The following is a 23,309-nucleotide window of genomic DNA, read 5'->3' as shown; positions in this document are numbered from 1 at the left end:
TTAGATACAAATCTTGCTTTTTCAGTGTGATGGTGTATCCAGGACTTGCTATGGTGGGAGAATTGGGTTCTGATGATGCCAAGTAACCTTGGTTTCTGTTGCTTATGTTCTTATGCTTGCCTCCAGACATCTGGTTATCACTAGTGCTACCTGCCCTGGCTATATCTGACTGGAGCCTGTCCTTCCTGTGATACTGGTTGTGTCAGAACTCCTCAGAGTCAAGCTGTCTCTGTGATCCTGTGATCCTGTGTGTGTTAGAGCGCCTGGGAGTAGATCTTCCTCTGGGTGTTGTGGAGCTGGCTGCGGATGGAGTTTGTGCCCAAGGTCTGCTCAGTGCACCGGCCCAGACAGACCAGAAGGAACCTGTGCCACTGGTTTGGCGGAGTTCCTGTATGCCTGGGTCCCGCTGGTGCCAGTTACTTCCAGTGTTGGGACAGATGTATCCTCCTCACCTCTGATCCTATGATCCTGACTTCTGCTTTTGAGAGATAATATCAATACTCTAAAAACACGTGTAGGGGGCTGGAGAGATGGCTCAGCAGTTTAAAGCACTGGCTGCTCTTCCAGAGGACCCAGGTTCAATTCCCAGCACTAAAATGGCAGATCACAGATGTCTATAACTCCAGTTCTAAGGGATCTAACACCCTCACTCAGACGTAAATGCCTGCAAAAAAAAAAAACAAAACAAAAAAAAAAACAAACAAACTGTATGTGTAACAAATAGTTTTAAAAACCAGACGCTTAGGATGATGGAGTAAATAGCTCAGCATTTACCAGTACACATCACTCTTGCAGAGGATCCAAGTTCGGATCCCAGTACCCATGTCAGGCAGCATACTCCTCCTGTAACTGCAGCTCCACTAGCCCCTGCACCCACCTTTATCTACCCTACGGAAAACCAGACACCGAAACATAATCACAGTAAATGTGCAATAATAAAAACACACTTTATGGCTCGGGGAAAGGGCTCAGGAAAGGGCTCGCTGTGCTAGTACGAGAACCCACGTTTGGATCCCCAGCCCCCATGTAAAAAACTGAGTACAGCTGCATGCGCCTGCAACTGCAGTGCTGGGTGATAAGAGGATACCGGGGCTTTACTAGCTCCAGGTTCACTGAGAGATCCTGTCTTAAAAATAAGGTGGGGGGTGACTGAGAAAGACATATGATGCCAACCCTCAACCTCTGGCCTCCTCATATGTCCCGGCAGATACACACATTTTTAAGTGAACAGAAATCTACTAATATTACACCCCATTGGGAGCTAAGAAATAAAAAGTACCTGGGTGTTGCCAGCCTAGACTTAGTAAATTTATTTCACATTATTGTGGTCTGTTTTACAGCTGTTTGGACTATTGTTTTTTTTTTTTCAATCACACTATTGTTCACTGAATTCACAGAATTCATTAACAAACTGGTATTTTACTTCCAAGGGTTTTCAGTAGAACAGCAGAATAGAAAAGATGCCCATGAGCTGCTTGGTGTGACCCTTAGTCTGATTAGACAGAAGTCTAGCACATTATTGCTTTATTAGTCCTATTTCTAAAGTTGTAAATCATCCCTAGAGAAGCTTCCCAGTCAGGTGTTCGTCTGTGGTTGGTCAGATGCATCTGATCTGTGGGTGCCCAAACCCATCAGTCTGTATGTTCTCCTGCTCAGTCAATTCTTAGGGCTGACTGAGGTGGAACAATGCCCCACCCCCACCCCCATGTAGATTTCTACACTAAAAAAAGGTAGAAACATTTTCTCTTTTCAGTCAGTAGCTCAGGCTGGCCTTGAACTCACTCTGTACCTGTCTGTCAGGCCTTGACCTTGGATCCTTCTGCCTCAGCCTCCTGTGTATCAGGCCTCGAGGCAGAAACCTCTTCCACAGTTCGCTGTTTCTTCCCTGGTCTTGCGGTTAACCGGCAGCTGCATTCACACATGGCCTATATGTAAAACTTGACTTAGCTCTAAACAAGAGTTTTCAGTAAATGACTAAAGCTCCTCTAGAAGAAGCCACTGACCATGCAGAGGATACATCGGAAGCAACAACAACAACAAAAATAGATGACGTTTAATGTATGAGGAATGTCTTAAAGAAAGTGTCCGTGGTGCTCGTGGTCCAGGGTGGCTGCTTAGCACTGGCTTCTCAGTGACATGAACTTGAAGACTTCTGGTAGGCTTCATGGCTAGATATTTTTTATTTTTTGTTTATTTGTTTGTTTGTTCCATTTAGGTTTCTATTTCGAAAAAAAGGATCCTGGAGAGTTTCTTGTGGCCCCTGATGCTCTGTGGAACCAAGGATACTGGGATAGGCAACTGGCTTCCTCAGGGCTGTGGGTGCTCAGACAGCATTTGGGGCAGGATCCCTGAGAGTGGTTACAGTGACGGTTTTGGGGATGGGAGCAGATGCTGTGTGCACAATGCAGGCTGCGGCAACAGCCTCAGTTCAGCTTCTTGTTGTCTGTGTTATGCACAGAAGCTAAAAAGTCGACAATGAGCTTGGCTGTCTTCCTCGGTCTCTCCATCACTACTGAATGGCCACAGTTTTCCAGAACCTCTACCTGGGAGTTAGAGATTGACTTGGCTAATATGTCTGCCCCGGACACATCAAGCACCTGCAGAGGAAGAGAAAGAAAGAAACAGACATTTCTCATGCATTTTTAATCTCTGTAAGAACAGTGTGACTTCCTGCTTCTGCTCTGCCCACATAGGACTCACAATTGTTGTGGGTCACCCTGGGGCTGTTTGTATTCTGATGTTCATTCTGCTTCCTCAAGAGGGGCTGCCCGCGACCCCCAAACGTAGATCAGGTGATCTCACCGAACTTTCTCCCCATTCTCCCTGGCCAAAAAAAGTCTAGAGCTAATGATTGGGCAATGGAAAGGAAAGGTGGGACTGGAGGTCTTGAGCGAGAGATGGAGGAAGAGGAGGTGGAAGGGAAGTTGGAGAACCACAGGGTCTCTGGGGCGGTGAACTGTGCACAGACAGCCTGGTTCCCGGTCCAGCACAGGCCTGGAACCCTGGAGACCTGGTGGGCGGTGACTTCCGCCTTCATAGGACTGTAGGAGTTCGATCAGGCCTCCTGGGCCCCTGGCTCCCAACGCAGCTATAGCCTCCCACAGCCCCTGCAGAGAGGTGTGTGGCTATCAGCAATGCCCCAAGCTCCAGGTATTGTCTGGACTCCACCCCCACAGTTACCTGGCAACAGCCAGGTGCTCCTTCTCACAATTACCTAGCAACATCCTGGCTCTCTTGCCCTCTTGCTCTCCTTCTCGCCACTCCCTTCTCCCCTCCCTCATGGCCATGACTGCTCTCTGCTTCTCTACTTTCTCCCTTTCTACAATTAATGCCTTAAAACCATGGACTGCCTCTTTTTTTTTTTTTTTTTTGGTTTTTCGAGACAGGGTTTCTCTGTATAGCCCTGGCTGTCCTGAAACTCACTTTGTAGACCAAGCTGACCTCGGACTGCCTCTTCTCATCATGATCCACCTTGCTGGATCATGGAGCAGGTTTCCCTCTAACAAGCTGCGTGTCTAACCTCCCTCTGGGAAGCCTTCCTGCGCTCCTCATGGCCGCCACCAACCCAAGCCACCCGCAGAGCAAGCCGCCTGGGCTAGCGGGACTCCTCTGCCTTCACTTTGCTCCCACCCCAACCTCGGCCAGAGTCTGCCCGAGGGTCCCCACTTTGTTCTCAGCTCTTCCAGCAGCATCTGGGATGTCTCAGAATGAGAACCTGCTGCCTCCGGGCTGCCCAGGGACCCCAGAACCGGCTCTTTCATGGTGCCCAGTGGTCTGTGGTGCCCAAGAGTTGGACGCCGACTCCGCCTTTTCCCACCCCTGGAGTGGGATCCTGGGGCTTCTCACAATCCAACGCTTGCCAGGCATTCCATTGGGTCTGCCTTGCCCAATGGCCCTAGCCCCAAGAGGTCGAGGGACACCATTTATTTATTTATTTATTTTTTTGCCCCACAATGGCCTGGAGAAGCCACAAGTAGCAAGGGGTCTCATAGCTGGGGAATAAATTAGTATAGTGATATATCTGTCCAATCTAGACATATACCTTATTGTGTGTGTGTGTGTGTGTGTGTATATATATATATATATATATATATATATATATATATATATATAGGCTTACTGAGGTAAGAAATTACCGCAACCCACATTGGTGATTTTCACCTTGGGGTCTGCCAGAGCTTGAATGTGTCCCTCAAAAGTTCATGGATGGGAACTTTATCCTTCTGTCCTCCTGAATGGATTAATGTCACCATCCTGTTGTCCTCAACCCTGTTATACCACAGGAAGGCCCTCACTATATGCTGAGCACGTGGTGGCACTCTGCACATGGACTTCCCAGCCTCTGAACCATTAGTTTATAAACGTCTAAGTCCTTATTAACCACTCAGCCTCAGGCATTTTGTTGTAAGAGAAAACAATCAGAAAAAAAAAAAAAGCCTGTTTTTAATTTCTTTTTCTCTGGATATTGTTTTGTTTTGTTTTGTTTTTTGGGGACAGGGTTTCTCTGTATAGCCCTGGCTGTCCTGGCACTCACTTTGTAGACCAGGCTGGCCTCGAACTCAGAAATCTGCCTGCCTCTGCCTCCCGAGCGCTGGGATTAAAGGCGTGCGCCACCATGCCCAGCTTCTCCAGATATTCTTGAACAAAAGACCCCGTGCATACTTTGGTATACACTGCTGTTCATCTGCTTTCTATACTTCTCTCTGCCTCTTCTTGCTTCAAACTTTATGGAAAATCTTTGGTAGGCATGATTCCTCAAAAGCAGCCACAATTGTACTTCTCGGAATGAACTTGGTGCATCTTCAGAGAGCTGGCTGGGACCTGAATGGTAGCCCCATAAATTCTTAAGCTGAAGTCGGCATTGCCTGATTTGGAATAGTGCATTACAGATGTAGTGATTAAGATGATGTCATAATGGAGCAGAGAAGCCCTAATCCAATATGGCTGGTGTCCTTAAGGGGGTAGGGGGAGGAGGATGTGGATCAAGATATACACACATGCACACACACACGTGCACATACTGCCGCGGGGAGGTGAAGGTAGAATCCAGGGACTAAGACAGGGGATGGCAAAGATGGTTGCAAGCACCAGAAGCTAGGGGGACATGGAGATGAGTCTCCTTCAGCTCTCAGAAGGAACCAGCCCTGTTGATGCCCTGACCTTGAACTTGCAGCCCCTAGAACTGAAAGATAATACATTGCTCTCAGTTGGTTGAGGCCCCCCGCCCAGGCTGTGGTCCACAGTTGCTGCAGCCCTCTGAAACAAATACAAGCCTATATGACAAAACTTATCAAAACTTTGAGCACATATGATTTTTGATCTGATGACTTCACATCCAAAACTGTATCCTTTAGATGGGGCATCATGGTCCACAAACACACATGCACAATGCTCACTTACCGTCCAAAACTGAAAGGAACCTAAATGGTCAGCAGGATAGAATGAGCACTGTCCGCTTCTGTGTTGTGTTTTGTTTTGTTTTGTTGAGACAGGGTTTCCCTATGTATCCCTGGCTGTCCTAACTCTGTAGACTAGGCTGGCCTCAAACTCAGAGACCTGCTTGCCTCTGCCTCTGAGTGCTGGGATCAAAGGCGTGGGCTTTGCAACACCCAGCTACTGCAGGGTTCTTCAGAAGGATGAAGAAAGACTTTTTTGGTCAAGAATCATTATAGACGACAATAAATCAGGGCGGATGGGAAGTGTTTCTGAGGAACTGGATAACTTCTTGGTTTCAAATTATCTGTCTATGACCTGCTTATTAGAAACAGCCTGATGACACTGTTAAAATGACCATCCCCAGTGAAGAGACAATGCAGAGACACTCAAGTTAAAGAGTGTTTTATAAAATAACTAACCAAATAATGTGTCGAACACCTCGACAAATGAATGACAAAGTCAGCCAGAGAATGCCTCCAATTAAATGAGAATAAAGACAGCCATCCAACATGAGCTCCTGGGCTGGGTACTGGCTCAGGGTGGTAGGAGGGTGAAGAAGCATAACCTGAGGTAAATGACAACCATGGACTGTGGGCTGGCTCCTCCATTTCCAGAATGCTTTGGTTACATGAAAGGGTGGGGTTTTTGTTTGTTTGTTTTTTTAAAGATTTATTTATTTTTATTTATATGAGTACACTATAGGTGTCTTCAGACACACACAAGAAGAGTGCATTGGACCACATTACAGATGGTTGTGAGCCGCCATGTGGTTGCTGGGAATTGAACTCAGGACCTCTGAAAGAACAGTCAGTGCTCTTAACCACTGAGCCATCTCTCCAGGCCTGAAAGGGTGTTCTTGTTCACAGAAAATGTACTTTGAAGTTCAAGGGACCCTAATGTAAGCAAATTACTCTATGTAGTCTGAATAGATTGGGACACTACAATCAATGTTGTAAATGTAAAATTTAAATTGCTAGTAAATAAAATTTGGAACATTTGTGCCATAAAAAAAAATACTCAGTGGTAAAAAGAAAAAAAAAAATATGGGTCAGATAGTGGTGGCTCATGCCTTTAGGCCCAGGAGGCAGAGGCAGGTGGATCTCTGTGAGTTCCAGGCCAGCCTGGTCTACAGAATAGGTTCCAGGACAGCAGAGCTACATTGTGAGACCCTGTCTCAAATAACAATACCACCACCAAAAATCAGACAAACACGAAAACCAATCAACCAACCCAAAATGATGTGTATGGATGAATCTTAGAAGCATGTTGCAGGGACAGAGGCCACCTGCAAAGGACTGTAGCCTGCATGACACCATTTATATGCAATTTAGGGCACGGCTGTGCATGGGCATCGATACAAGCTGTGAATGAGAGGATCCTGTGTGGTTAGAATGCTCTGCGACCAGGCTGTGGACAGGGAGCCCAGGGGGAGCTCCACCACACCCAAGCTCAGCAACCATAAAGCAGGGATGCTAAGATGGCTCAGTGAGTAAGGGAGCCTGCCACCCACACCCACACCCCACCCTGCCACACCCACACCCACACCCCACCCTGCCACACATACACAAACAAAATCTAAGTAACTATTTTTTAATCAATAAAGCAGCTAAAACTGATGAATTATGGTAAAGGTAAGAATGCTTTGTATTTTTTTTTTTGCTTTTGTCTTATTTTTAAAATTTTATGTGTATAGATGTTTTGGCTGCATATATGTCTGTACACCATGCACATGGCTGGCATTTGAGGAGGCTGATGGGGTGTCAGATCCCCTGGAACTGTACATATGTATGCTTGTGAACTGGAGTAGGGCAGGTAAACAGTGGCCGCCTTTTGTTCTGCTTTGATTTATGGTGCTAAGAATCGAACCAAGCACTCACACATGCTCTGAGTGCTCTGCCTCTGAGCCATGGTCCCTGCTGTTGTTAACTGGTTTTGTAAACAATGGTTCCCTATGACACAGCCATGTCATATCTTTATATATCACCTATGATACTTTACACACAAGCAGAACTAAGTGAATGTGACAGAGACTAGCTACAATGTGGAGAGCAAAGCTACAATTATTTACTATTTGGCTCTTCACAGGAAGTTTCCAACTTCTGGCTTAAGAAAATTCCAGAAATCTTGCAAGGAAGTAAAGGAAACAGGAACTAAGATTTGGAAGTAAAGAACACAAATTTACACGATTAGATTTTCATGTGGCAGAATGGCTTTTGGTAATTTTGACTTAAACAGGGCCTGTACTGCTAAGTTGGCTGCCATTTCCTGAACACAGCAGGAACCATGGCACAGAGGCGGAACACTCTGCTTTACCTTCTATTGTAGCAGAATACAGGTCCATGTCCCTGCACCTGACAGACAAATTAGGGTGGAAGTATGGCTTACGGTAAAGTGATAGCTTAGCATGAACGAGGCCCAGTGCTGCCCACTGGTAGCCTGTAATTCCAGGATTTGGGATGTGCAGCCAAGAGGAGCTCATGGACAAGGCCAGCTTGGGCTACATGGTAAACGAAACCTTATCTCAATAGACAAATTCCCTTTCACGCTAAAAATCAACCATCACTGTTCTCAGCTCTGGCAGATTCTGGCACCCAACATAAGAAGGCTACCATGGAGGCTTGCTTTAAAGATGACCACTGGCTTTTTTCTACAGGGTCCTGTGACATACCTGGTCTTGTTTCCCCCAAATGATCTGTGTCGGGACCTTGATCTTGTCCATATTCTCATGCAGAGAGTATCTGGATTTCTCGTTGACAATCTCCAAAAACACTTGTCAGAAAAGAAACACACAGTGAGTCTAAGTATGCAGGTTCTGCATGGAGGTGTCTCCGTAGTCAGAGCTTCTTCAAGCCCAAGCCACCACCTCCTTTCTTGAGGGGCCCAGAAAACATTCCAAATACAGAGGTTTACAGATTACAAGGCAGCCAGCCACTAAGCCGCAAGCTGGAGCGGGGCTACTTACATTTCCGGTAGAAGCTGTTATGAGGGATGCGAACATCAACAAGACCTTGAAGGATCTGAGGGTGAAAAATCCAAAGTTAGAAAACACGAGACGTCTCACTTCCTCCAGCCTTTTATAGCTCTGCGGCAGCACAGTGGGCAGTGCTCAGGAAGTTCCTGCACTGTCAAGGGCTGGGCTTGTGAATCCCCAGAATGTAGACTATAACTGGGAGGCTTTACAGAAGCAAATCAAGGGATTACAGAGCAATAGCTCTATAGTCAACAGCACTTGCAGCTCTTGCAGAGGACCCGGGTTCAATTCCCAGCACCAACAAGAAGGCTCACAACCATCTGTAACTCCAGTTCCAAGGGTCCTGATGTGCTTTTCTAGCCTCTGTAGGCACTGCACACATGTGGGGCACCAATACACAGGCAAAACACCTTTCACACTAAACAGTAATAATAATAAAAAAAAACCTAGGAAGTGTGATGGCTTGTATATTCTTGGGCCAGGGAGTGGCACCATTTGGAGGTGTGGCCTTGTTAGAATAGGTATGACCTGGTTGGAGTAGGCGTGTCACTGTGGGTGTGGGCTTAAGAACCTCATGCTAGTTGCCTGGAAGTCAGTCTTCCACTAGCAGCCTTTGGATGAAGATGTAGAACTCTCAGCTCTGCCTGTGCCATGCCTGCCTGGTTACTGCCATGCTCCCACCTTGATGATAATGGATTGAGCCTCTGAACCTGTAAGCCAGCCCCAATTAAATGTTGTTTTAAGACTTGCCTTGGCCATGGTGTCTGTTCACAGCAGTAAAACCCTAACTAAGACCGAAGGAACTTAGGAGATGCTGCAAAGCCAGAGGCCTGCACATTATCTTAAAGGCACCTCTAATTGCCAGGCATCTTGAGAAATTATCAGTTTAGTTCAAGACAAAAATCTGAATAAACAAAATATCAGGTCATTAGTCAATGATAAGGAGCTGGGGAGATAACTCAATTGGTGGAGAGCAGGCCTAGCATGTGCCAAGCCTTGATCATCTCCAGAACTTCATAAACCTGGTGAGGTACAGCAAGCCTGAAATCCTAATACTCTGGAGGTAGAGGCAGGAGGATTAGGGGTTTAAATTCATTTTCAACAACTCAAGTGAGTTCCAGGCCAGCCTGTGAGACATGAAAAGACCCTTCTGAAAGAGGAAAGGAAGAAGAAGAGGAGGAGGAGGATGAAGAGAAGAAATAAACTATTAAGAAAACTCTGGGACAACACTGATAATTCCATAGAACACGGGTGATTGTTTGGCACTGCCTTTGCTTCCCTTGTTGAGGGCTGTAGCAAATCTAAATGAGCCAGATCGACAAGATCTGGGTTACTGACCCAAACAGGTGGCTTGTGGCCATTTGTTCCTTGCCTCAGGACTCTAAGGCAGAGCCCAGGTAGCTATCCCAAAAGTAGCCGTCACCCCTTTCCTCCATGGGGGAATATGTCTAGACCCTTTCAGCAAACCTTCTCAGAAGTCTTATACAGACCAACGTAGGGAAGAGGAGTGTGACGGTCCTCAGAAGACCATGTACTAAATGCTTGGTCTTCAGTCTGGGGTGTCACTGGAAGGAGGACTTTAGGAGGCTGGGCCTACATGGAGGAAGCAGGTCATTGGTGATACACTTCTGAGTGATACACTGGGACCCTGGCTCCATCCCTGCCCACTTCCTGTCCACCATGAGATGAGCATCTGTGGTCTATCCCATGCTTCCCGCCATGATGTACTGATTCATCGTATGCCTACAGGGAAGGGATCAAGAGACAACAGGATGAATCCCCTGAACCCATGATGAGATTATTTTCCCACAGTGGCAGAAAGCTAACATATGGACCATGGCTGCTTTGGACTGGATCAGTTCTCTAATGCATGACTAGAATCTGAGAGGTTTTGAAGGGGGAAGCCCAGGGTTGAGGGTGATGACTATGTATTTAACAGCACTGTGCTCTGAGGCAGACATTTAAGTTTTTCCTCTGTCCATCCAGAATCCATGCATCTGCCCATCTGTCTCCAACTTTGCTTAATTGATTGATCAATTCCTCCTTCCCTAAAAAGTATATATATGTATATGTATATATATATATAGTGTTCAATAAATCTATCCCTGTAGCCACCCACCCACCCATTCTGTAGCCTTAAATCATATAAGCATACATATGTATCAACTCACATAGCTACCTATCCTGTACCTACCTATCCACCATCGCTGACACTATGGCCTCCTATCATATCCACCATCCATACAATCTTCTAAGTAGGACCTTCTTTGTGAAGGCACACTACTAAAGTCTGGAGACAGACAGGCCTGATCTTACAGAGCATCCAGCAGGCAATGCGTGAACAAACACAACCACAACCACAAGATGGCCTAATGGGTTCAGTGCTAGGCGGCCCTGCCCTCCCGGGAAAGAAAAGCTTCTGAAGCTAACAGTATTTCCTCTCAGCGTTTTCTTATCCCTGACAGGGAAAGGCATGGAGTCTCCTTTGGTCGCTACATTCCAAACACGTCATAGTGGGAAGAGGACAATGACACTTTCTGACTAAAAAGGTATCCAGGACAGAGTTCACCTCAGAAACAGATTTGGATGCTTCCCCAGATATATGCTGCACGTACTGAGTCATGGTTACAAAGTCTGAATAACAGTGTCCATTCTCACAGCCTAGGAGGACCCCGCCCACCCAGAGTCAGGGTTCCATGCTTCCAACACAGGAGATAACCTAGTCCACGGGCCCCAAGCTGTCGACTTTCCTCTCCACACCTCTTCTTCAATGATCTCATTCAGACCTGTGACCCTCAACTGTGTCCTCTGTGGATAGCTCCTGCTTTGCCTTCAGGCCAGACTTCTGTTTGCATCACTTAAGTGTCCAGTTGCCTACTGGACATATCCCTTTGGAGGGCTCAAATGCAATCTGAACGTCATACATCCAGATGGAACTCTCCACATGTCCTGGTTTTATCCATCCTTCCTCAAACCACACCTTAGTCCTCATCTTTAGGGCTCCTACCTCAGTCTGGACCATCATCTCTAGGCCAAAGAGTATCCTAAGTAGCCCTGTTTCCATTTGTGTCCCCTACAGTCTTTCAGCGGCTCCTCTACTATGCTTAGAAAAACATAGATTCATTCCCATAAACTATAGAGACCTACAATATCTGGGGGCAGGTCTTAGGAGACCATGAGGTCATGTTGTACTCATAATCAATGATGCTCAATGTCATTGCCTTTCACCTATATTCTCTTAAGCATACTATATAACATAAGATATCATATCTGTTTATGTTAAAACTTTGTTTTGTTTTGTTTGTCTTATTTTTATTTTTTATTTTTTTTAAGATTTATTTATTATATATAAGTACACGGTAGCTGTCTTCAGACACACCAGAAGAGGGCATCAAATCCCATTACAGATGGTTGTGAGCCACCATGTGATTGCTGGGAATTGAACTCAGGACCTCTGGAAGAGCAGACAGTGCTCTTAACTGCTGAGCCATCTCTCCAGCCCTATGTTAAATATTTTTGAGTTTCAATATCAACAAATATAACTCTCATAGATGAAAAGCCTTTTGGATTTATTTAAAAAATTGTTTTTCAATGTGTAAGTCTTCATTTTACCTCTAAAACTCATTTCAATTTGTAAAGTTTTGTCTACTAATGTCTACCTACTGCACTGGACTATATCTGCCCAGGGAAGTCCCTGTGCTATGTACTTACCACAGTGTTCAGCACAGTGTCTGACATATCATAGGTAAGCTACATTGAAAAAAATGGAGCAGGCAGAATGGTAGATGCACGAGGATGTGTGTGTCTGGGTGGGCGTTGCTGCAGGGATGGCAAGGGAGTGGCCGAGACGCCATACCTGCTGGGGCACCTTGAAGCGGACGTAGGAGCAGAGCTGCAGCATCTCACTCATCTCTTCCGGGGTGGATGGGATCAAGGGAATCTTCTGAATGGCAGCCGACTCCTCCAGCTCTTTGAGCCGTTGTACAAAAGGATTGTCAGTTGAATACTGCAGGCCTGAGATGCAGAACAGAAGAGCCCAGTGACCTACCTTCTTACCACGCCCCAGGAAAACGCCCAACCAATGACAAACCGGGGTGAATGTGTCAGGAGTCAGTCACCAGGAGCACTGGCTGAATAACCCTTTCTCACTGGCACTGGCACCACTGCTCAAAGGAAACATCATATTTTGAGAAACATAGAGAGTTAAGTTTGGTGGGACATAGATGCCTCCGGAGGCAGAGACAGGAGAATCACAAGTTCAATGCTAGCATGGGCTACATAACAAATTCTAAGCTAGTCTGGATTAAAACATTGTATTTTGGGACTGACTGCACACACCGGGGCCACAGACTAACATGAAATACAGAAACCCAGGCTTAGCCTCTTGAATCAGAATCTGCATTTCATACAGCGGGATGAGCTGGAGAGAGTGGGAAGCTGCAGGCACGCACTGTTCAACCAGACTGAAGGAAACACGATGGAAAGAAAGCCCAGGGCTGACCTTTACCAGGAAGGTGAATCACCTTCTCTAGGGGCTGCTCTTTCAGTCCTCAAACTTTACTGTTTTTTTTTTGTTTGTTTGTTTTTTTGTTTGTTTGTTTTTTTTTGGTTTTTCGAGACAGGGTTTCTCTGTATAGTCCTGGCTGTCCTGGAACTCACTTTGTAGACCAGGCTGGCCTCGAACTCAGAAATCTGCCTGCCTCTGCCTCCCGAGTGCTGGGATTAAAGGCGTGCGCCACCACGCCCGGCTCTCAAACTTTACTGTTAAAGGAGCAACCGATTTCAGAGCTGGTGCTGAGAAAAGGGAGAAGAGAAGACACACTGGGGATTGTCTGAGTTCAATGCCCTTAACAGGCCTGCAAATGATCAAATTTCGTAATGTTTATTTCATGTATATATTGCATACATGTTTGTGTGAGGGTGTTGGGTCCCCTGGAACTGGAATTAGAGACAGTTATAAGCTGCCACATGAATACTGGGTATTGAACCAGGCTCCTCTCAAAGAGCAGCCAGTGTTCTTAATCTCAGAGCCATCTCTCCAGCCCCTCGCTGAAGGTTTTGGTTTTTTTTTTTTTTTTTTCAATTTATTTATATATATATGTTTTTAAATGTAGGAACATTCTGTCTGTATGGACACTTACATGCCAGAAGAGGGCACCAGATCTATTTATAGATAGTCACGAGCCATCTATATGCTGGGTATTGAACTCAGGACCTCTGGCAGAGCAGGCAGTGTTCTAACCACTGAACTATCCCACCACCGCGCTGCAAGGTTTTGAAGGTCGATTTAGTTTAGCTTCAGTAAGAGTTACAAGTGTGCAGCTGATGGCTAGGTTTCAGTGCATCATATAAGACAATGCTTCTCAACATGTGGCTCATGAACTTTCTGGAACTCAGACAGCTGAGCCAGGATAACAAGTTCAAGGCTAATTTTGACTAAGTAGACATACTCTGTCAAAACAAACAAACAAATCCTACTTTACTATGTGTAAATAATGCCCTAATATCAAACACAGAAGAGGATGGGGTGCAAGTTGGAGAGAGAAAAATTACTATTTATCTACCATGTGCTATTAATCTAAGTTTAAAGACTTATAGGAGAAAAATAAATTAAAAACTCCAATTTGAGGTAGTAATTTCTGGAGTTACAACTCAAACTCTTATAAGATGTGTGTGTGTGTGTGTGTGTGTGTGTGTGTGTGTGCGTGTGTGTTTGAACACGTAAAAATATACACATACAAAGATAAGCAGAGAAGCTAAAGTCCACTGACTTTCTATAAAGTTCTCATCATGTGACTCTTTAGGAACAAGAAGGGGACTAGTGAGGGGTGGACATAGGGATATAGGGTGACCATGGTCAATGTTCATGACACCTTAGATAAAAAGGTTTCTATAAACTCAGCACAATAAACACATACTGATAAAAATCATGAAAAAAAAATCTTAAAATAAGCGGAATCTTTGGCTTTTGCTCATTCTTTTGAGTGAGAGTAGAATAGTACCCTCATCTCACAGGGTTAAGTGAGAATTAAGTCTATAAAGAGATGTTAGCTCTTGAGGATCAACAGATGCTGGAAGCTGGCGTGAGCACCACAGTCATGAGTACCAGGTGCTGCCTGGCACTGTGCACATGTGCACTGCCCACCTCCAGCTCTCCGTGTAGAAGTCTGGTCTTCTGCTATGAAGGAAGACAAGTGATGCTATGTAACCTTGCCCCCCAAGTCATCCCTGATTGGTGAATAAAGATGCGTACAGCCTATAGATGGACAGAATTGAGATAGGTGGGGTTTGGATTCCCAGGCTTGGGGTCTGGGGAGAGACCAAGAGGGGAGAGAGAAGGCAGAGAGGAGAGGAAGACACCACGAGGTAAGGGATCATAAGAACTGGCAGTGTGGGCTGGCCAATCAGAGTAAAGACGCCCTCACAGAACATGGCAAGGCTTAACTTGAGGTTATCGATAGAGAGGTAATAGCTTAGAGGGCAGGTATCTGTCCAGCTCTAGTGCCGATTATGGCTTATTATAAATACTAAAGTTGTACGTCTTTTATCTAGGAACTGAGTGATAAAGGCGGGGTAGAAACCTTGATCTGAGATTAGTTTTCATAATGCTCTGTGGTACAGGATGGTTCCTAAGTGTGAGTGTAAGGTGGCATTCGGCACGATGTGCATGTCCACCGTCCATCTCCAGCTCTCTGTGGAACAGGGCTGGCTACACAGGCCAAGTCAATTTGGCTATGGTTCTCACAATACAACTGTTACCTGGTCAGAGTTAACATCTAGCATTGCCTGCCTCTGAAATCTATCTACCAGAAGGATAGCTTTTTAAAAGTATTAACAGTAGAAGCTATATAGATGTTTCTTTAAATTCAAGTCACTGGTAAGGTTGTCCTGGTCACATAACTCACCAGCAGGACACACGAGAGACAGGCTGCAGACATCAGATGGGTAGTAAGCGGCATATACTCCGGCCACGTGGCCACCCATGGAGGTGCCTATAAGGTGAAAGGGCTTTTTGTTCAGCTTAAGGCATTCTACAAACTAGGAAGAGAAATGAAAAGGAGGTGTGATTACAGCTGAGATGTCAGAGTAGAGACACTCCCCTCCACCCCCCCAGTGCGGTTGGACCCTCCACTGGGTCTGATGCTGGCTATTAGACCCATTGCCTGGTTGAGCCCTGTGACATATATGTACTTTCCTTTATACGGCACATGTGACTGTTGGGTCATTTATAAATATAATCAAATGATGAGGCTTCCCTTAATAGGTCATAAACTATTCTGTGAAGGGCCAAGGCGTCAATTTTTTTCCCCTTTATGGGTCAGCTGGTCTTTGCATCATTACTCAACTTGGTACTATGTCACAAAAGCTGCCAGAGGCAAATACATAAGCAAGCAATCACAGCTGTGCATCAAGAAAACTTAGTTTACAAAGGTAGGTGTCAGCCTTGGGGCCATAGTTTGCTGACTCCTGCTTAATTTGAAGCCCTATCTGGCTAGTCATCCAGCCATCTACACATATGTCCCTCACTGGAAAAATATTTGTTGGGTACTTGTTATGTGCTAGTAACTATATTTAGCTGCTGAGAATACAGCAAAGAGCCAGACAATAAGCTCTCATTAAAATATATAGTTCAGGGCTGGAGAGAGATGGCTCAGTGGTTAAGAACATTGGCTGTTCTTCCAGAGGTCTTGAGCTTAATTCCCAGCAACCACATGGTGGCTCACAACCATCTGTAATGGGATCCCGTGTGTGTGTGTGTGTGTGTGTGTGTGTGTGTGTGTGTATACATATAGTTTAACAGTGGAGGCAGAAATTATCAAGTAAATATCCTTATTTGGAAAAAACACCAATATGAACTTGAAACTTACAAACTGTTCTTTTAAGAAAGGGTTCAAGGGCTCATGAGTGATAATAACTATAGGAGAGAGCCAGAGATGGAAACTAAAACACAATAACATGCAAAGTCTCCCAGCACTAACCACATGGAAGCAGAGAAACAGGCCTCTACAGGCAGACAGTGCATGGCTTTACAGAGGCCCGGGAAACTGTGCAGATCATGTCTCTTCATGTACAAACAGGCAGCTGGTGCTCATGGGCAGGGGATGGACCTCAGTGGGCAGAGTGCTTGCTTAACATGTACAGTTTCCTGGGCTTGATTCCCAACCGCACACAAAACATGGCTGCTAGCACACAGTCTTGTAATCATTGCACTTGGGAGGCAGGGGTAGGAGGATCAGAAGTTCAAAGTAATCTTTAGTCTACATGACACCCTATTTCAAACTACAAAACCAAAAGGTTCAATAGGCTTAAAGGAAAAGTATCTGTAGTAAGTTCAGGTCCTTCTCAAACGGCCAGAGATGTCCCTAGGCTCCCATGTTGTTTGCAATCACTTGGAGACAAAATATACTTGGGACTGGCCATGAGCCTGTGTGCAACTCTTGCCTGCTTTCCCTGTGCTGGGAAACTATGTGGGACTTCGGTGGAGGGCCCTGCTTACCTGATGTATCCTTTTAACTTGGCCCGCTATGGACAGGTCGTCCAGGGAGGAGCGGGTGGTACCTTCATGTCCAGGCATGTCCACACAGACCAAGTGCAGGCTCTTTGGAAGGAACTGAAAACCCAGACCCTTACAGTCAGTCTATGATCTACAAAAACTACCAAAACCGTGCCTGCCCGAGTCTCTGGGGAGGCAGCTGCCGCGTACCCAGTGACCCTGACAGCTACTAAGATTGTTTCTGAGCCTCCACGTGTTTTACATGATACTTAGATGAATCAGTCTAGACAGCAGCCTCATAGGGAAGAGAGGAGCCCCAGACTGGTGCATAGATGCAAAGAGGCTCAGTGGGTGACTGGAGGGGATACACTTTTCCCTCGGAGCCATCTCAATGGCCCAACATCTTCAAACTTAATGCTGGTAGCTCAGTACTGCTTCCTCTCTTTCTCGTGTCTTACTTCCTCCAGCCATGCGGCTGTTGTCTTAGAACCAGAAGGCCAGCTCCAGTGCTTTTCCCAACACCAGGAGGCTGGTCTCCACTAACTTTTTCTTTCTCCATCAGAGACTAACTCTTAAGGTAATTACTTTCCTTTCTGCTGTTTAGAAGATGCAGCAACCATAGCCAGGAATCTGAGAAACGTCAGCTATCAGAAATGTTTACTGAAGAAGGGACAAAGAAGGTTCATTAAGGCTTAAAGATGGCTGTCCTCATGCCTGTGAGAACACAGGTGACTCAATGACATGTGCAGTTTTCTAGGAGCAGTTTGGACCCCTCAGATACTGTCCCCCTAGAAGTAGGAACCCAGGACGCTGTGCTCTCAAGACGAGTGCCAGCCACGGCCTCCCCACCAGCTGGTCACTCTCCAAAGGACAGACAGAGGCCACACAAGTCAACTGTACAAAAAGTGACTTGGGAAGGGATTCTGAAAAGCTGCTAGATCTAGACCATTTCTCTAAATGATTAAGGAAAAGAAAAAAGAACAAACGGCAGTAGGCAGAGGGGTTTGGGGATAGACAGGAAAAGGAGAGAGGAAATGCAGAATTAAAAAAAAAAAAGAACACTTTTGGAAAAAACCCAGCCTCAAGCGTCACAGCGGATCTGAGATGTAGCTATGTTAGCTCACTCCCACCCTTACCGCTGCCTAAAAATATCCACACAGTGAGAAGATTCCAGAGACACGGGTTTGTTTTTTGTTTTTTAAATACTACTCCACTTAATTCTGTGACACATACAAGGGTCTGAATAATATACTTTGTTAATTTTAAGACTTAACTTGAACCGTGTTCCCACCCATCTCCCTTTAAGGCAGAAGAGTCTGAAGTATACCTTGACCACGCTGAGCCACATGTCCTTGTGTGCGGAGAATCCATGGAGCATAAGGATGGATGGCTTGTGTCCTGGCCTGCCCCGGAAGGAGTAACAGAACTGATAGTCCTCATGGTGTGCGTAGCGAACTTGCATGCCCAGTGTCCTCCGCCAGTACCTAGGGTCAAGAAAGGCAAGACACAAGTGCATGCTCAGGGGACATGGCTTTCAGAGGGACACTGGTCCTCTCTAGAGATCCTACTTGGAGATGAGACAGATGCTTCTCCCAGCTCTTGTCCTTTACCCTCCAGGGGCACTAAGAAGAGAAGTATGTCACACATGTGTTTGGAAAAAAGGGGATCAGCAGGGTGTGTGTGTGTGTGTGTGTGTGTGTGTGTGTGTGTGTGTGTGTAATAATGCACTGACAGCAGAGAGCAACAGGAGCAATATACATTACACACGTGCATGGAAATGTCATCATGAGACTGGTTACCATGTACAACTAATAAATGGTAGTAAAGAAAAGGAAAAATTAGAAGGCCTAGCATTTGAATGAAAAACAAAAGCAAACAAGCAAGCAAGCAAGCCAGCAGAGCACAGCACACACGATGACCTTTCATTAGACAGCTCTCGAGGCTTCAGCTGACTCACTGCTCAGGACTGGCACAAACTGAGCCCTCTGGCTTTATTCTGCACATGGCAGCGGTTGAGGGCTCAGCTTCTGTGGGTTACATAAGCCTGGCAAGGCTGCAGTTTGGACTCAAGTCCATTTCAATATGAAATTTCCATCGAAACAAATTGAACTTTCAGCATGAAAAATCTCTTCAAAAATGAAAGATAATTAAATCATCCAGATACTCCTTTGTAATAGACTGACTCTGCACTGTAGCAGCTGTAATAGGCTGATTCTACATCATAGCAGCTGTAATAGACTGACTCTACACTATAGCAGCTGTGATAAGACTGACTCTACACTAAAGCAGCTGTAATAGACTGACTCTATACCATAGCAGCTGTAATAGACTGAATCTATACCATAGCAGCTGTGATAGACTGAATCTATACCATAGCAGCTGTAATAGACTGACTCTACACTAAAGCAGCTGTAATAGACTGACTCTACACCATAGCAGCTGTAATAGACTGACTCTACACTAAAGCAGCTGTAATAGACTGACTCCACACTATAGCAGCTGCCAAGTCTTGCAAAATCAAGTCATCAAAAGTGTACTAATATTTTGTGTGATATTGAGGGGGGAGGAGAAGTTTAAGTACATATTCATGCTTCTTTGTATCTACAGACAGCAATCGTGGGTACACAGGCACTGTCAAGTGCTGGGCTGAAGACAGAGAAGTGAGGCTGAAGTGAGAAGCAGGGGACAGATGGACAGGGGTAATAACTGGATTTCTTTTGATCCTTTTGCAACGACTACATTAAAACAGTAGTAAAATTGGCCAGTCTAAGGCTTTTCCTAGGGAGAAGCAGGCATATTTCAGTACTCTGTGTACCATGAATTTGTATGTTCATCCACAGACCAACCTGATTACGTGACCTGGAACACAGAGTTCTTCTTTGACAATATAAGGGTAAATACTGCATTGCACAAAGGTTATGGCCAAGAGTAAATGGACTACCCACATGAAAAGTGTTTGTTATTGTTATTATCATGTGTGTGGCTTAGTGTCTGAATGTGTGTATGTGTATGTGAGTGCAGCACTTTTAATACACTGGCAGCAGCTGTGGCTGCCCTGTGGGCTCCCTGAGCCGGGGGCTGGGGACTGAGCTCCGGTCTTCAGGAAGAACGGAAGCAGCCTTAACCACTGAGCAATCTCTTCAACCCCAATCCAACAACTTTTGTTCAAAACCCAGTACATGGTGACATTTGATCAATACTAATTAGCATTATATTTAAAATGTTTCTTTCCAAATACTCATCTGCTAAGATTAAAGGGAAAACTTAGAGGCAATACTTGAAACAAATACTATTACCACAGTTTGTTGACATCTCCACTTCTCTAGGGACAAACTCAGCTCACTCATCACAGGCTACATAAGCACTGTACCACTGAGCTGCACCCTCAGCCAGGATTGATACCCTTATAAAAAGCTTATACACTAACATAAGCCATGCTAAAAACTTAATTCAACACTGGGCAAAATAAATGAAAGGATAACTCAGGACAGAGGAGAGATTAATGTAAAACACAGAAAACATAGTGAGGTTCACTGCTAATTAAGATATTAACGTGCAATAAAGTACATCCTTTTACACCATTGGACTCTTTGCTCCCTTGCTAGCCATCCTAAAAAACAAACAAACAAACAACAGCAACAACAACACTCAGGAAGCAAGGGGAAAAAAAGAAATTTGATTGATTTAGTTTTGGGTAGAACTTGGGAGAGAAAACTTCCCAGCCTCTCTCTACCTGCCCTTATGCAATATGCAGCTATGCTGAAACAAAGCCAGGAATAATGCAGGCAGAGACTTAGCTATGTGATAGGTTGCCCAGACTGTGAGGTAAGTCTTTCCTAGGAGTCAGCTCCTCTTTTGGTCTGTCTGGTCTACCCTCATTGCCACATTGTATGGACTTTCTCGATGAAATACGAATTTTTAAATTTTATATATACTTATAATTTAGAGACAGGATCTCTCTATGTATGCTGGCTTTCAATACACAGAGAACTTCCTGCCTCTGCCTCCCGAGTGCTGGGATTAAAGGTGTGTACCTGGCTGTTAGGTTGGTTTTTGTTTTTGAAGTATATTTATTTGTATGGATGGCTGTTTTGCCTGCATCTATGCCTGTGCACCACATGCATGCTGCTTGCTCTCAGAGGGAAGAGAAGGGAACGAGATCATCTGGAGCAGGAGTTACAGATGGTGAAAGCCACTGTGTGGAAGCTGGAAGCTGAACCTGGGTCCTTTGGAAGAGCAGCCAGTGCTCCTGACCCTCGTTTCTGTTTCGCCTTTAACCCTTCTGATAAGCAGATTAACAGTATCTCATTGTGCTTTGTTTTCAGTTCAGATTTGAACACTTGAGCTCCACCCTCTTGCTCAGCCTCCTGAGTACAGATTCGTTGTGGTTCTGAGTGTCTCTATGCCCAATCACCCAGAATACTGTCTCATGTCATGCTAATGGATGACTGGATACCATCTCTGTAAAGTGAGTTTTCTGTCCATTTCTTAGGTTAGATGCTCTTTCTTTAGACTTACAGGAGAAATTCTTTATATATGCTAGGGCAAGTTCTTTATGGACGGATTTACTGCAAATACCCCTTGGCTTGCATTTTTACTCCCTAATAGTGTTCCTTTGGGAAGACGGTATGCTAAGAATGTCCACTGTTGAGCTACATGCCAGTATGGTCGTTTTAGTTAACAATACTTCTTCATTTAACATGATACAATTAAACTGAACACCTTTTATAGCTAGAAGTTTTTGTGCCATGCTTCTGTCTATCTCAGATGCCAAGAAAATACACTTCTGTGTCTTTAAAAGAATGGTTTGTTGAACATTTGCATAGACCTCCAGTCTTCCAGGCTTTGATCTTTGTGCGGGATATGAACTTGCAGAAGAAGGGTTGTGTTAGCTTTTCTATCACTACAAGACAGCACAGACATAGAGGAACTTGACGCCACCCTTCACTAGGTCACTTGTGCAGGTAAGACTTGGCTATGCACCTCACTCAGGGTTTCACAATGCTGACTTCAAGAGTTCAGCCAGGTGGCCCTCATTAGGCGCTAAGCTCATTCGGTTTGTTGGCAGAACTCTGTTCTTCACTTGTGCAGGACGGACGTCCTTGTGTCCTTGCTGGCTGTCAGTTGAGAACTCTGCGTCCAACCCCCTGTGCTCCTTCATGGATGGACCCTTCTGGTTCAAATAAACAACAGCACCCAGTCATGACGGAGGTTTGTATCTCTCTGCTCATAAGGGCTGAGGTAGATTAAGAGCTGTGTGGATGATGTCCCTGCTTTAGAATCAGCTGCACAGAGCATATACTGACTGTAATTTAGCATGATAATGAAAGGAACATGCTGTCATAGTCACAGGTCTCTGGGGCAGGGGCACCTTTGAGGGGCAGAATTAAATAATTCTGTCTACCAAAAAGGTCAAATTTACCCTCCCCACCCCAAATCTAGATTTCTTGTTAATACAGTACACTTTCCATATCATTGTGAATCTCTCCCTGCCCCCAAATCTGAATCTCTCATTAACACAGTGCACTTTCCATATTTCCGTGAATCTATTTCTGGGCACCTCTGGTCAACTGCTCTCTTTGTTCTCTGGACCAGTTCCATACTGACTTGCCTTTCCTAACTTCATAATTAGTCTTGATAACTAGTAATATAAATCATCTAGATTCATTCCTCAAGACTGTCTTTCTTAGCCGGTCCTTTCCTTTTCTTTATTAAGAATCCACTTAGATGGACTGGAGAGAACACTCAGCAGCTACCAGCACTGGCTGCTCTTGTAAAGAACTTAGGTTTGGTTCCAGGACCCACATAGCAGCTTATAGCCATATATTTACTCCAGTTCCAGGGCATCGGACTCCCTCTTCTGCTCTCCACAGGCATCAGGTACACAGGTGATAATACACATAAATGCAGATAAATACTCAGACACATAAAATAAAAACAAGTTATCTCTTTAAGAGAAAAATAATGCACTTACTACATTTAGTAGAAGAGAGACAAGTTGGAAAAATGAAGGGATTGGCAGGCGTGGGAGGGACAAGAGAGGGTGACAAGGGGTGAATGCAATCAGAATACATTACAGATATGTCAAATCTGTCACAATGAAACTCACCCTAACTGTTATAGATGACACATGCTAGCAAAAATTAAAACTGTAGACAAAACACCTTAATTTCAGCTCATCCTGCCTCTTGTGGAAAACAGGTCAGTTCTAATCTAGAGTACTTCATTGGTCTTATCTGTAAAATGAGGCTAATGCTATTTTTTTTTTTGCCAACTTGAAAGATCATATAAAAGTTAAACATTTCTAAACTTATCCAAGAATCTGCTTGCCCTAATTCACTTTCCATTACTGTGACAGAGATCCATGACAAAAGCGACTTGGAAACGAAAGGGCTTATTTGTCTTACA

The 23,309-nt window shown here is 44.9% G+C and overlaps 1 protein-coding gene across 2 annotated transcripts in view; it reads right to left on the bottom strand.

Moving 5' to 3' along the window:
* Positions 1-1,286: 1,286 nt before the first annotated feature.
* Abhd6 (abhydrolase domain containing 6) overlaps positions 1,287-23,309 on the bottom strand; it is a 51,792-nt gene continuing 29,769 nt past the window's right edge. Inside the window, exons 1-8 of one of the 2 annotated variants that reach the window (XM_021181718.2) lie at positions 18,821-18,878; positions 18,229-18,385; positions 16,905-17,018; positions 15,313-15,445; positions 12,264-12,421; positions 8,399-8,453; positions 8,105-8,205; positions 1,287-2,597 (exon numbers count right to left, since the gene is read on the bottom strand). In XM_021181718.2, the coding sequence (XP_021037377.1) occupies positions 2,424-2,597; positions 8,105-8,205; positions 8,399-8,453; positions 12,264-12,421; positions 15,313-15,445; positions 16,905-17,018; positions 18,229-18,363 (870 nt within the window). In that variant the 5' untranslated portion in view covers positions 18,364-18,385; positions 18,821-18,878 and the 3' untranslated portion in view covers positions 1,287-2,423. Of the gene's footprint in view, positions 2,598-8,104; positions 8,206-8,398; positions 8,454-12,263; positions 12,422-15,312; positions 15,446-16,904; positions 17,019-18,228; positions 18,386-18,820; positions 18,879-23,309 lie in introns of those variants that run through there. The other variant, XM_021181717.2, reaches the window with a different exon arrangement.

This window comes from Mus caroli, chromosome 14 (genome assembly GCF_900094665.2).
Source record: "Mus caroli chromosome 14, CAROLI_EIJ_v1.1, whole genome shotgun sequence".
NCBI lineage: Eukaryota > Metazoa > Chordata > Mammalia > Rodentia > Muridae > Mus > Mus caroli.
Note: the sequence above shows the minus strand (reverse complement) of the source record. Positions and strands in the feature narration are given on the sequence as shown.